This window comes from Oncorhynchus clarkii, chromosome 5 (assembly GCF_045791955.1).
Source record: "Oncorhynchus clarkii lewisi isolate Uvic-CL-2024 chromosome 5, UVic_Ocla_1.0, whole genome shotgun sequence".
Taxonomy (NCBI): Eukaryota; Metazoa; Chordata; class Actinopteri; order Salmoniformes; family Salmonidae; genus Oncorhynchus; species Oncorhynchus clarkii.
The window spans coordinates 75,999,598-76,014,694 of record NC_092151.1 but is presented as its reverse complement, the minus strand read 5'-3'; the positions used below and the strand labels follow the sequence as shown (position 1 = coordinate 76,014,694).

At 45.3% G+C, this 15,097-nt stretch overlaps 1 protein-coding gene across 1 annotated transcript in view; it reads left to right on the top strand.

Annotated features, from left to right (window-relative positions):
* The window catches only part of LOC139409402 (transforming growth factor beta receptor type 3-like), a 140,087-nt gene that overhangs the window by 75,270 nt on the left and 49,720 nt on the right, over nucleotides 1-15,097 (top strand). Inside the window, exon 6 of the mRNA XM_071154513.1 lies at nucleotides 6,382-6,565. Within this exon, the coding sequence (XP_071010614.1) occupies nucleotides 6,382-6,565 (184 nt within the window). The remainder of the gene's footprint in view (nucleotides 1-6,381; nucleotides 6,566-15,097) is intronic.

The window sequence follows — 15,097 nt, the reverse complement described above, 5'->3', positions numbered from 1 at the left end:
TGGCGGTCTTTCTATTTGTCAATAACATCTGGTGCCCGAAATATAATATTAATGAAGTCTTGAGGTTTTGCTCGCCTGAGGTAGATAAGCTGTAGACCACACTATTTACTATTTTTCTTCTATACTTTTCGTAGCTGTCTATTTACCACCACAAACCGATGCTGGCAATAAGACCACACTCAACAAGCTTTATAAGGCCATAAGAAAACAAGACAATGCTCATGCAGAGGCGACGCTCCTAGTGGCCGGGGACTTTAATGCAGGCAAACTTAAATCCATTTTACCTAATTTCTACCAGCATGTTACATGTGCAACAAGAGGGGAAAAAACTATAGACCACCTTTACTCCACACACAGAGATGCATACAAAGCTCTCCCTCCATTTGGCAAATCTGAGCATAACTCTATCTTCCTGATTCCTATTGACAAGCAACAACTAAAGCACGAAGTACCAATGCATACGGAAGTGGTCAGATCGCAGATGCTAAGCTACAGGAGTGTTTTTTACTAGCACCGACTGGAATATGTTCTGGGATTATTCCGATGGCATTGAGGAGTACACCACATCAGTCACTGGCTTTATCAATAAGTGCATTGATGACGTCGTCCCCACAGTGACCATACGTACATACCCCAACCAGAAGCCATGGATTACAGGTAACATTCGCACTGAGCTAAAGGGTAGAGCTGCCAATTTCAAGGGGTGGGACTCTGACCAGGAAGCTTATTAGAAATCCCGCTATGCCTTCCTACGAACCATCAAACAGGCAATACAGGACTAAGATTGAATCCTACTACACCGGCTCCAAAGCTCGCCGGATGTGGCAGGGCTTGCAAACTGTTACAGACTACAAAGGGAAGCACAGCTGTGAGCTGCCCAGTGACACAAGCCTATCAGACGAGCTAAATTACTTTTATGCATGCTTCGAGGCATGCAACACTGAATGAGAACACCAGCAGTTCCGGACGACTGTGTGATCACTCTCTCTATAGAGGTCAACATTCATAAGGCCCAGGGCCAGACGGATTACCAAGATGTGTACTCCGAGCATGCGCTGACCAATTGGCAAGTGTCTTCACTGACATGTTCAACCTATCCCTGACCGAGTCTGTAATACCAACATGTTTTAAGCAGACCACCATAGTCCCTGTGCCCAAGAATACCAAGGGAACCTGCCTAAATGACTACCAATCCGTAGCACACACACACGTCTGTAGTCATGAAGAGCTTTGAAAGGGTGGTCATGGCTCACATCAACTATCTATCTTTTTCCTTTTTGTCTCTCTTTAAATCCCTCTCCCCCCTCTCTCTCCCATTCAATTCAATTCAATTCAAAGGGCTTTATTGGCATGGGAAATATGTTTACATTGCCAAAGCAAGTGAAATAAATAATAAACAAAAGTTAAATAAACAATAGAAAATTAACATTATACTCATTAACATTATACTCACAAGTTTCAAAGGAATAGACACATTTCAAATGTCATATTATGGCTATGTACAGTGTGTTATGATGTGCAAATCTCGTTCCCTTTGTTCTCTTTCTTTTTCTCTCGCTCTCTCTATCTTCTTCTCTCTGTCTTGTTCTCGCTCGCTCTCTTTCTTTCTTTTCTCTACTCATCTATCTTTCTATGTCTCTGTCTTTCTCTGTATCTCTTTCTTTCATCTCTCTCTCTCTCTCTCTCTCGATCTATGTAATTGTTAATTGGAACCATGGCCAGCCCAATATTGGCTTTGATGCAGAGACAGATGGTGTTGTTTTCTACACAACAGCTCTCCCTGCCAGTACACACACACACACACACACACACACACACACACACACACACACACACACACACACACACACACACACACACACACACACACACACACACACACACACACACACACACACACAAGGAGTTTGATTAGCTATCCTGGAGCCAGTCTTGAGAGAGCAGATCAAATCACCCACAAAAGCATTTATCACATTTATATAATCTGCATTAGAGCACGCTCCTATTATCTCACATCCCCTCTCTGTCTCTCCAAACAGACATGGTATTTTCTCAGGTTATGCTTTACTGTGGGTGTTGCTTAGGTAGTAGGATTGCAGCACTCTGATAATGAATATAAAACATTTGGCATGGCGTCTCTCCTCTCCCCTCACTACAACTGGCACATATGGAAGTAATATGTAGACTCACACACATAGGCAGAGAGGCCAGGAAACCAACCACAGGCAAATATGCTTTTAAAACGCCACAGACCATGCAGGGTACTGGGCAGCATGCACATGTTATTGTTGGGTTTTAAACTTTGCGGAGAGAAGCAAGGGACCAATGTTACAGTAAGCAGGCTTAGCTCTCTATGGCTGTTAGGTAGACATCAGTGGATTGTCGAAAAATCTCTTTGAAAGTGTGGGTAGTTTTTTATTGTGTCACGTTGCATGTTCTGCTGAACAGTTGAGGATGCCAAATGCTTTTTCAACAGATATGACCCTTCCAATTGTGTTATACCCATGGAAATTAGGCTAGCTAGCTTGCCAGAGGCTAGTATTTTTCATATTGGGCTTGTAGAAAATGTTCCAGACTAGAGTTCCATCCCTGGTTATACTCAAGTACCCTTATATTTGGCTTTGAACTGCCCAAGAACTCCTCATTGGAGATTAACTCCATGCTCAGTTAGGTAGAATGAGGTTATCTTTTGGCTTTGCAAAGTTCCCCGGCGCTCACCTCTGAGTGCGGACCTGAGCTGATTCCAGACCGACAGAAAGAGGCCAGACAGACAGAAAGAGGCCAGACAGACAGAAAGAGGCCAGACAGACAGACAGGCCATGCTTTGGTGCGTTAGGTGTTAAGTCATGATACAGCGAGCCCAGGACTAAGCTAGTCTGTTTGTCTGTCTGTCTGGGTCTGTTTGTGAGCAGAGGAAATATAAACAACAATGATTTATGTGTTCAGGGATCAAGTTTAGGAATAAGGCCCTTTCTCTCTCTGCACGTTTAGTCATATCCTCCTCTTCTCTTTTCAGGGAGAACGGGGTGATAAGAAACACAAGGCAACGAGTAGCGTACATGCCTATGACAGTAGGGACAATATAAAGACAAAAATGTATGTTCTGTGTATTGTATGAATCATTGAGTTAATCGTCCCATTGTGTCAGTCATTGATGTCTATGCATATAGCACTACGTTGAAGTATTGTTGATACTCTGGGAGTGGAAAAATTAAGAATAGCATTGCCTTTACATTTTCAAGCGGTTCTCATGCAAGTGCTGGCTTCACAGTTTGTGTTCTTGTAAAAGTGGATGCTAGTGGCAATTACTTTCTTCAAACTTTCAAGTCTTTGATAAAAACATTACTCATATATTCCATTTTTTTTAAATCTCAAAAGCCCTCCTCTCTCTCTCTTTCCCTCAGCTAACTGGTCGTCCCAAAGTGAGTCTCTCCGAGTCTCTTCTTTCATATTCCCATATCATATTATTGAGGTGTCAAATCACCATGTAAAGGCCTGGAGCTAATTTGGGGTTTCAGGCTTCCCCCACTAATTCTTTAAGACTAATTACAGTCATATTTCCACAATTGAATTGATAAACTCTGCTGAGCTTGGGAAGGTTTCCCAAAGTAAACCCCTTCCTCCTCCTCATCTTCCCCCTCCTCTTCCTCCTTCCCTCTCTTTTCTCAGCGTTCCTCCATTGCTCTATTTCACATTTGATAGCTTAGGTGAGGCAGTCAGGCAATGGCATGGTGCTCCATCTTTCTCCACTTAAGTTTTCCTTTCGTTCCTGCCATAGTCTTATTAAACGTTATTACTAAAAATAAATATCTACGTAGCGGTGAATTCTTCGACAGTGTTCGTCTCCCTGGTTTTGGAATTTATTATCTGTGGTGACAATGCCAGGAACATAGAGAGGAGAGGCCAGGGGTCAGGCAGATGTTGCAGATAGTGTTGGCTAGTGTGTGTGTGTGTTTGTGTACGTGCGTGTGTGTGTGTTTGGGGAATGGAGAACCTCTCTGTCTGGAGCTCCAAATAGGGATGGAGAGATAACAGAGATAATGTAACTAATTTTCACACAAACAAATGGACACCATGATCTGAAAAATTAACTAACGTTGCAGTAGATTCTTGTGTTTTTGCTTTCCTCTCCCCCCTCTTTGGAAAATTCCTATTAACCAAAATCTGGGGAAGGCATCAAAGTGTGAATGATCGTAATGATCCTATATGTCCACCTACGCTTTAGGGAAATGGTCCATTCAGCACTACGCTCTATCAGTTTAGTTCTATGAGTTAATGTTTTAATTTGGCCTGCCAGGCAGCATGTTGTCAGCTGCCCCCCAGTTTACATTGGAGGCCTTGGTAATAAGAATGACAAGTATGGAAATATAATGAGGTAGGCTATCTAGACGAGACTGCGTGTTGGGGCCGCCGACTGGCCTGGGATGCTCAGCCCTGCTCACAGTTGTACTACAGTCAGTAGTAGGTTTCTCAGCGCATGTGAATGTTTATCCCTCTGAAATGAAGCATATGGGTCGAGGTCCATTAAGAACCAAAAGGGGTGGTCTCGCTTTCTCTCTACTTCTCTCTCTTTCTCTGCTCCCTGTTCTATGCACACACACACTCACACATGCCAAGTTTCTCTCTTTCCCTCCATCCCTTCCTCAATCCCTCCATCCCTTAGCTCACATTTTCTTCTTCTTCTTTTGACTCTGCATATTACAGCTGGGTTTTGTGCTCTCACACCTTTTTTACCTACCTAGGCTTAGGCTGTGTCTCATTGTATGATCCCACTCTCAGCCGGCTCTAATATGGCAAAATGATCTACTTTGAGATGATCCCCAATGGCAACGCCAAACAAAAACATACTGCATTGATAAAAGTTGCCTCTTTCTTTTGTACCTCTGAGTTATTGTGTGTGTGTGTGTGTGTGTATGTGTGTGAGCATGCATACACAGACACGAACATCTTGCACATGTGTTACCTATGATGAAGACAGATAAGTGTTTGTGCATATGCAATCACGTGCGTGTGTGTATCTGCTAGCTACATTCATGACAGATTTTGATAAATCCCTGCACACTGCTTACGCACAATAACAGGTTATATAAACAGTAGAAACCAGACACCTTATTGTGCAAGGGGACCTTGTGTGAAAATAAGGAGAGAACATTGCGAGAGGTCTTAAAATAATGAATGGGGATGGAGTGTGAAAGATGTGTTTGCGCAAAGTTTAGATGGAGGTTTTAACTTTGGAAAGGTCTGTTCATCTCTTTTTTTGTTTGCCTCTAGGCAGGCCTTTACTTTTATTGTCTCGAATTTGTTATTTTCCCAAAAAGTGGATGAACATATCAATACAGAATTGAGTTTTATGTGCATATCTTTATCAACGAAGTCGTTGTGAGTGAAAGTCTTGAAAACGAACTCCATGAACCCAATAGAAAATACAGCTTCTGAACAGTAAATCACAGCTACCTTGTGGTAGCTTACCATTTTATGTCCTCAGTAACTCTATACATGTGTTTCCTTCAGTAGCTGAAATGGAGACTGCTAAAAGTAATCAAAAGTTATTTGATGTAGATTAGACTATCAAAAATCATCCCTATGATATTAAATCAATGCTTATTGCTCTCTGGACTAGATATACCGATACTGTAAATCCCCACACCATATTACTGTTCCTATGGTATCTCTGTGTTTCGTCTCCCTAGGTCCATAATGCTTTAGGTAGTCTCTTAGCACCGGTTTCCCACACACTGATTAAGCCTTAGTCTCTCTAGACAGCTGGGTTGCCTCCCACAATTTTCAAATGTTCCAGCTAGGGTCAGGTTTTTTCGACACTAATTAAGCCTTGTTCTAGACTAAAAATAATTTCCAATGGAGATTCTCCATTGAGCTTGCTATTTAGTCCAGGACTAGGTTTTATCTGTGGCTGGGAAACCGGGCCATAGTGTCATACAGAAAACTACTGTATCACAGTCATTCTGTGGAATCCTTACCTTCAGCTCTTTTCTCTCACCGGCAAAGTGATGTCCCTCTGTGGTTCCTTTAGCCCTGAGACAAGGCTGTAGACTCCTATAACTGACTATGAGTCTTATTACACCTACTGTAATGCCATAGCAGCCTACAGCCATGTCTTGGGGCTATTTCTTCTGATGTACAGTATCTGTCTGTAACCTCATTGTGTCTCTCAACTCCAGCTATCTGAAACCTCAGTGGTCCAATTCCCTGTGTCTTGTGTAGTGCTGATACATAGCTGTAGACTCCTACAGTATAACTCCTAACACACTACAGCCATGTCTCAGGGCTATGTCTCTTGATGAAAAGTGTACTGTATTTGTAAAACCATGGTGTCTCTCTTACTGACTGTCTATAACATTGTTGTATCTCTCCTTCCTCCAGATATCTGGGGGATCTGATGTCCACTTCCCTCCAGGGAACTTCTCCCTCCACTGTCATGTTCAGAAGGAGGTACTTCCCCATGGCAACGAGCACCTCCTCAACTGGGCCACCAAGAAGTACAGAGCCGTTACCTCCTTCTCCGAACTCAAGATTGCCCTGGACATCTACATCAACGTGGGAGAAGGTGTGTTTTACTGTTAGAGGGAAGGTATGGAAAAAGTTGGTACCTAGAACCATAAAGGGATCTTTGGCTGTCCTTTCTGTAGGATAACCATTGGTTTCAGGTGAAATGTGTGTGCCACATTCTCGTTTAGAATGCCTTGGGACTTTTACACCTAATTTCACTAACTGTATATTTTCTTTGCCTTGTGACAGGCCTTTTCTTCCCCACTAAACCTTAATTAAGGGGTTCCTACTCAGTCAGTCATTCTTAATGGAGGCCATAGAGTAGCAGAGCACACACTCTGTTTTCTGACTTCTCAGTTCCACTAGCCAACCTTCAGGTGCACATACACTTTCTTTATTTTGTAATCTGGCACCTTGCTTTCCTTGCTTGTCACTTTTCTTATTTGACCATGAGCCCAGAGTCAGTGGAGTGAGGAAGAAGTGACTGATGGAAATGCCTAGTAGGTTTGTGAGGGATCGCTTCTCTGATTGCTAGCTTGTGTGTAGGCCTGCTGCCAGATTTGAGGCCTGATAGACTAGTCCTGTGCACTCTGAGAAAAAGAGGGAAGTGGCAGAGTTGTACCGAAGTTGATGAAACAAGAACAACATCTGTAGACTGAAGAGATCAAACATGGGACTGTTTCTTGCTATTCAAGTCTTCAAGCAGGTTTAGTCAAATACACGAGAGGGATCTATTTATCATATTATCTCCTACTTAACTCCTCAAGCTGCTGTTAAGTAAGATGATAGGGGCCTTGCTCCTCAACTTGTGTCTATAGGAAGATCTCTTCTGAGCAGCAAAGTTTGTAGTAAACTAAACTGTCAAAGGCATTAATGGGTTTAGGGAATGTGAGATGTTCCTTGATAACTATGAGCTGTAAGTGGAAAAAACTGTGAAGAGGTGTCTTGAGCAAAAGCAGACATTGGGGGCCTCATCTCCTCTCAACCAGTCAGTAGAGTTACTGTAGTAGGGAGGCTGGCTGTTGGAAGTCCAGGGCTCCTCCAGGGATGTTGTGTAATTGATCCATTGAAGCCATGCTTCACTCCTTCCTTCACTGTTTCACTCCCCACTGGTCCTTTATAAACCGAGCCGACAGCAAGTTCAACTTCATCAACATCCAGATAGATAGTCGTTAATAGGTCTCCTATCTTTCAATGCAAGACAATATCACAGTTACTGCCAGGAGTGGAGTGGAGTAATGGCTCCATTACACATTACAGCATTATGTCAAAATCAAATTAAATTCTATTGGTCGCGTACACATATTTAGCAGATGTTATTTCGGGTATAGCAAAATGCTTGTGTTCCTTGCTCCAACAGTGCAGTAATATCTATCAATTCACAACAATACACACATCGGAAAGTAAAATTATGGAATTAAGAAATATAGAAATATTAGGACTCCGACATTGCTCATCTTAATAGTTATATATTTTTTAATTCAATTATTTAACTTTTAGATATGTGTATTGTTTTATATATATATATATATTACAGTACCAGTCAAACGTTTGGACACACCTACTCATTCCATTTTTTTTTTTTTTTTTACTATTTTCTACATCTTAGAATAATAGTGAAGACATCAAAACTATGAAAAAACACATATGGAATCATGTAGTAACCAAAAACATGTTAAACAAATAGAAAAATAGATTATTCAAAGCAGCCAACCTTTGCCTTTATGACATCTTTGCACACTATTGGCATTCTCTCAACCAGCTTCACCTGGAATGCTTTTCTAACAGTCTTGAAGGAGTTCCCACATACAGTATGCTGAGCACTTGTTGGCTGCTTTTCCTTCACTCTGCTGTCCAACTCATCCCATGTCACGTTCTGACCTTAGTTCCTTTTTTATGTCTTTATTTTAGTTGCTCAGGGCGTGAGTTGCGGTGGGCATTCTGTTGTTTTCTATGTTTTGTTCTGTTGTTATATTTCTATGTGTTTGGCCTAGTATGGTGCTCAATCAGAGGCAGGTTTGGAGGCTTGGCTGAATAAGGTGCCCAGAGTAAACTGCCTGCTACTCAGGCCCAGAAGCTAAGATATGCATATTATTAGATTTGGATAGAAACCACTCTGAAGTTTCTAAAACTGTTTGAATGATGTCTGTGAGTATTACAGAACTCATATGGCAGGCAAAAACCTGAGAAAAAAATCCAACCAGGAAGTGGGAAATCTGAGGTTTGTAGTCTTTGCCTATCCAATATCTGTGTCTATGGGGTGTCTATGGGGTCATATTGCACTTCCTACGGCTTCCACTAGATGTCAACAGTCTTTAGAACCTTGTTTCGGGCTTCTACTGTGAAGGAGGAGAGAATAAGAGCTGATTGATATGAATATCTTAGCTTCTGGGCCTGAGTAGCAGGCAGTTTACTCTGGGCACCTTATTCACCCAAGCTACTCAGTACTGCCCCCAGCCATAAGAAGTTAAGCAATGGCTTTTTTCTGGCCCCTCTTCCGTAAAACCCAGCTCTGTGGAGTGTACGGCTTCAAGTGGTCCCATGGACAGATACTCCAATCTCCACTGTGGATCTTTGCAGCTCCTTCAGGGTTATCTTTGGTCTCTTTGTTGCCTCACTGATTAATGCCATCCTTGCCTTGTCCACGAGTATTGGTGGGCGACCTTCTCTTGGCAGGTTGGTTGTGGTGCCATATTCTTTCAATTGTTTTATAATGGATTTAATGGTGCTCTGTGGGATGTTCAGAACAGGTGAAAATATACTGAGATCATGTGACAGATCATGTGACACTTAGATTGCACACAGGTGGACTTTTTTTAACTAATTATGTGACTTCAGAAGGTAATTGGTTGGACCAGATCTCATTGAGGGGCTTCATAGCAAAGGGGATGAATACATATTCACGCACCACTTTTCCGTGTTTTTTTCTTCTTCACATTTTTAGTAATTATTTTAATTTCACTTCACCAATTTGGATTATTTTGTGTATGTCTATTACATTACATCCAAATAAAAAAAATTTTTTAATTACAGGTTGCAATGCAACAAAATAGGAAAAACGCCAAGGGGGATGAATACTTTGGCAAAATAGTAAAAATAAAGAAAAAGCCATGAAGTAGGTGTGTCCAAACCTTTGACTGGTACTGTATGTGTGTGTACATGTCATAGGATGTATAGATATTATGGACAGTATACGGATAGAATATTTAGTATATCTGAAGAATACCTAGAATAGATTAGTATATATACCACAATAGTTGAGGGATGGCATTGACTAGAATACAGTATATACATATGAAATGAGTAAAACAGTATTTAAATATTATTAAAGTGACCAGTGTTACATTATTAAAGTGACCAGTGATTCCATGTCTATGTACCTAGGGCAGCAGCCTCTAAGGTGCAGGGTTGAGTAACCAGGTGGTAGCTGGCTTGTGACAGTGACTAAGTTCAGGGCAGAGTACTAGGTGGAGGCTGGCGAGTGATGGTTATTTAACAGTCTGATGGCCTTGAGATAGAAGCTGTTTTTTAGTCTCTCGGTCTGAGCTTTGATGCACCTGTTCTGACCTCGCCTACTGGATGATAGCGGGGGGAACAGGCCTTGGCTCAGGTGGTTAATCTTTTCGGCCTTCATGTAACATCGGGTGCTGTAGGTGTCCTGGAGGGCAGGTAGTTTGCCCCCGGTGATGCGTTGGGCAGACTGCACCACCCTCTGGAGAGCGGGATACCAGGCAGTGATACAGCCTGATAGGATGCTCTCAATGGCCATCTGTCAAAATTTGTAAGAGTCTTAGGGGCAAAATTAGGGGCCAAATTTCTTCAGCTTCCTGAGGTTGAAGTGGCGCTGTTGCGCCTTCTTCACCACACTATCTGTGTGGGTGGACCATTTCAGACCATGTCAGTGATGTGTATGCCTTGGAACTTGAAGCTTTTCACCTTCTTCACTGCTTCCCTGCTGTCTCCTGGAGTCCACAATCAGCTTTTTGTTTTATTGAAGTTGAGGGGGAGGTTATTTTCCTGGAACCACTCCGCAAAGTCCCTCACGTCCTCCCTGTAGGCTGTCTCGTCATTGTTGGTAATCAGGCCTACTACTGTTGTGTTGTCTACAAACTTGATGATTGAGTTGGAGGCAGAGTGAACAGGGAGTACAGGAGGGGGCTGTGGGGCCTATGTGTTGAGGATCAGTGTAGTGGAGATGAGGTTTCCTACCTTCACCACCAGGGACCGGCCCCTCAGGAAGTCCAGGATCCAGTTGCACGTGGTTCAGACCCAGGGTCCGTAGCTTAATGATGAGCTTGGAGGGTACTACGGTGTTGAAGGCTGAGCTGTAGTCAATGAACAGCATTCTTACATAGGTATTCCTCTTGTCCAGATAGAGCAGTGCGCAGTGTGATGACGATTGCATCGTCTGTGGGTCTTTTGGTCGGTATGCAAATGAAAATTGGTCTAGGGTGTCAGGTAAGGTGGAGGTGATATGCGATTAGTCATTTAGTTCAGTTGCCTTTGCTTTCTTGGATACAGGAACAATGGTGGACATCTTGAAGCAAGTGGTGATAGCTGACTGGGATAGAGAGAGATTGAATATGTCCGTAAACACTCCAGCCAGGATACGGCTAGGGATGCAATCTGGGCTAGCAGCCTTGCAAGGGTTAACTCACTTAAATGTCTTACTCAGAGAATGTGAGCCCACAGTCCTCAGGAGTGGCCTGTGTCGGTCGCATTGTGTTATCATCAAAACTGCTGAAGAAGGTGTTTAGCTTGTCCAGGAGCAAGATGTCGGTGTCCGCGACGTGGCTGGTTTTCCCTTTGTAGTCCGTGATTGTCTGGAGTCCCTGCCACATAGATCTCGTGTTGAATTGCAACTCCACTTTGTCTCTGTACTGACGTTTTGCTTGTTTGATTGCCTTACAGAGTGCATAACTGCACTGTTTTTTATTCAACCATATTCCCGGTCACCTTGCAATGGTTAAATGCGGTGGTTCGTGGTTTTAGTTTTGCGTGAATGCTGCCATCTATCCATGCTTTTTGATTTGGGAAGATTTGAACAGTCAGTGGGAACAACATCCCCTATACACTTCCTGATTAACTCAGTCACTGTGTCAGTGTATACGTCAATGATATTCTCAGAAGCAACCCAGAACATATCCCAGTACACATGCTCAAAAAAATCTTGAAGCATGGATTCTGATTGGTCAGACCAGCGTTGACTAGACCTTAGCCTAGGTACTTCCTGTTTGAGTGTCTGCCTATAGGAAGGGAGGAGAAGAATGGAGTCGTGATCTGATTTGCCAAACTGAGGGCGGGGGAGGCCTTTGTTTCTCTCCCTTCTGGGATGGCTACAATGGTCAATAGTTTTTGAAGTGCGAGTTGTACAGGCAATGTGTTAATAGAACTTCGGTAGCTTTTTCTTCAGATTCGTTTTTTAAAGCTCCCAGCTACAATAAATGCGGCTTCAAGAATTGTGGTTTTCAGTTTGCACAAAGTCAGGTGCAGTTCCTTGAGGGCTGTCGTGGTATCGGCTTGAAGGGAAATATACACGGCTGGTACTATAACCAAAGATAAATCTCTTGGGAGGTAATACGGTCTGCATTTGATTGTGAGGTCGGTATGCTAGGTCGGGTGAACAAAAGGACTTGAATTCCTGAACGTTATCAGAATCACACCATAAGTAGTTAATCTTGAAACATACACCTCAGGCCTTTGTTTTGCGCTCTCCATGTTCTGTGCTCTCCATGTTCTTAGTCACTTGGAGGAGAGCAGAGAGAACAGAGAGTGTGTGATTGCTTAGCCTTGAAGCAGTCATCCATTCAGCCTCTCTCTCTGTCATTAGATACACACACACACACACACACACTTACTCAGCTCTTCAAAGTGCCATGAGGAGGTTCGGGGAGGAAGGTGCCAAACCTTTACTTTATATTCTCTAAACCTCACTACTGTCCAAGACCTTGTTTGCCAAATAAGGAAGCTGTTACGATCTACTAGGTGTGGTGAGTGGAATCAGGCGCAGAGAGCAGGGTTTAGTCGTTTCTTCAGATTTATTCCCCAGCGCAACAAAACCAGTCACGCCAACACACAGGGCGTAAATAAGTTGCTAGTCCAAAACAACAACAGGACTAAACAGTCCGGAGAATAAATACAAGAATAAATCACACCATCAAAACACAGAGTAACAAAAACAAGCCCGCACAAATACCCAGCGGGCCTAGTGCCCCTAAATACCCTACAAACAAATCCTAATACAAAACAGGTGTACCCAATTAACCAATAACCCAAAACAAACGGAAAGGGAATCGATGGCAGCTAATAGGCCGGCGACGACGACCGCCGAGCACCGCCCGAACAGGAAGAGGCACCATCCTCGGCGAGGTTCGTGACAGTACCCCCCCCCCCCCTGACGCGCGGCTCCCGCAGCGCGCCGACCCCGGCCTCGAGGACGACCCGGAGGACGAGGCGCAGGGCGATCCGGGTGGAGGCGATGGAAATCCCTCAAGAGGGAAGGATCTAAAATGTCCCTCCCCGGTACCCAGCACCTCTCCTCCGGACCGTACCCCTCCCAGTCCACGAGGTACTGCAGGGCCCTCACCCGGCGTCTCGAGTCCAGAATAGCTCGTACTGTGTACGCCGGGGACCCCTCGATGTCCAGAGGGGGTGGAGGGACCTCCGGTACCTCACCGTCTTGTAGGGGACCAGCTACCACCGGCCTGGGGAGAGACACATGAAACGAGGGGTTAATACGATAATAAGAGGGAAGTTGCAATCTATAACACACCTCGTTTATCCTCCTCAGGACTTGGCCCCACACACTGCGGCCCCAGCTTCCGGCAGGGCAGGCGGAGGGGCAGGTTTCGGGTCGAGAGCCAGACCCTGTCCCCTGGTGCGAACACCGGGGCCTCACTGCGGTGGCGGTCAGCGTCTCTCTTCTGCCGTTCACTGGCCTGCCTGAGAGAATCCTGGACTGCCCGCCAGGTCTCTCTAGAGCGCTGTACCCACTCCTCCACCGCAGGAGCCTCGGTCTGACTCTGATGCCACGGAGCCAGGACCGGCTGGTAGCCCAGTACACATTCGAATGGCGACATATTCGTGGACGAATGCCGAAGAGAATTCTGGGCTAACTCTGCCCACGGGACGTACCTCGCCCATTCTCCTGGCCGGTCCTGGCAATACGACCTCAGAAACCTGCCCACTTCCTGGTTTACTCTCTCCACCTGCCCATTACTTTCGGGGTGATAACCAGAGGTAAGGCTGACCGAGATCCCCAAACGCTCCATAAACGCCTTCCAAACCCGAGATGTGAACTGGGGACCCCGATCAGAGACGATATCCTCTGGGACCCCATAGTGCCGGAAGACGTGGGTAAAAAGCGCCTCTGCAGTCTGTAGGGCCGTAGGGAGACCAGGTAATGGGAGGAGACGGCAGGACTTAGAGAACCGATCCACAACGACCAGAACGGTAGTGTTCCCCTGAGATGGGGGAAGATCAGTAAGGAAATCTACCGAGAGATGGGACCATGGCCGTTGTGGAACCGGGAGGGGCTGTAACTTCCCTCTAGGAAGGTGCCTAGGAGCCTTACTCTGGGCGCATACCGAACAGGAAGAGACATAGAGCCTCACATCCCTAGCTAAGGTGGGCCACCAGTATTTCCCTCTAAGACCCTGCACTGTCCTATCGATCCCCGGATGACCCGCAGACGGTAGTGTGTGAGCCCACCGAATCAACTTATCACGGACACCAAGCGGTACGTAACTTCTACCAGTCGGACACTGTGCAGGCGCAGGTTCAACCCTCAACGCCCGCTCGATGTCCGCGTCCACCTCCCATACCACTGGGGCCACCAGCCGAGAAGCTGGAAGGATGGGAGTGGGTTCGATAGACCGGTCCTCGGTGTCATAGAGACGGGACAGCGCGTCGGCCTTAGTGTTGAGGGAACCTGGTCTGTAAGAGATCGTAAATCTAAAACGTGTAAAGAACATGGCCCACCTAGCCTGGCGCGGATTCAGTCTCCTCGCTGCTCGAATATACTCCAGATTACGGTGATCAGTCCAGATGAGAAAAGGGTGTTTAGCCCCCTCTAGCCAGTGTCTCCACACCTTCAGGGCCTTTACCATAGCTAGTAACTCCCGGTCCCCCACATCATAGTTCAGCTCTGCCGGACCCAGCTTCTTAGAAAAGAAAGCGCAGGGACGGAGCTTCGGTGGCGTACCCGAGCGCTGAGACAGCACGGCTCCAACCCCAGCCTCGGACGCATCCACCTCCACTATGAATGCTAACGAAGGGTCCGGATGCGCCAACACGGGAGCCCCAGTGAACAGTGCCTTCAACTGGTTGAAGGCTCCATCAGCCTCTGCTGACCACCGCAAACGCACCGGCCCTCCCTTCAGCAGTGAGGTAATGGGCGCCGCTACTTGGCCAAAACCCCGGATAAACCTCCGGTAGTAATTGGCAAACCCTAAAAACCGCTGCACCTCCTTTACCGTGGTCGCAGTCGGCCAATTACGCACGGCGTTAACGCGGTCACACTCCATCATCATCCCCGAGCTGGAAATGCGATAACCCAAGAAGGAAACGGCTGGTTTGGAGAACACACATT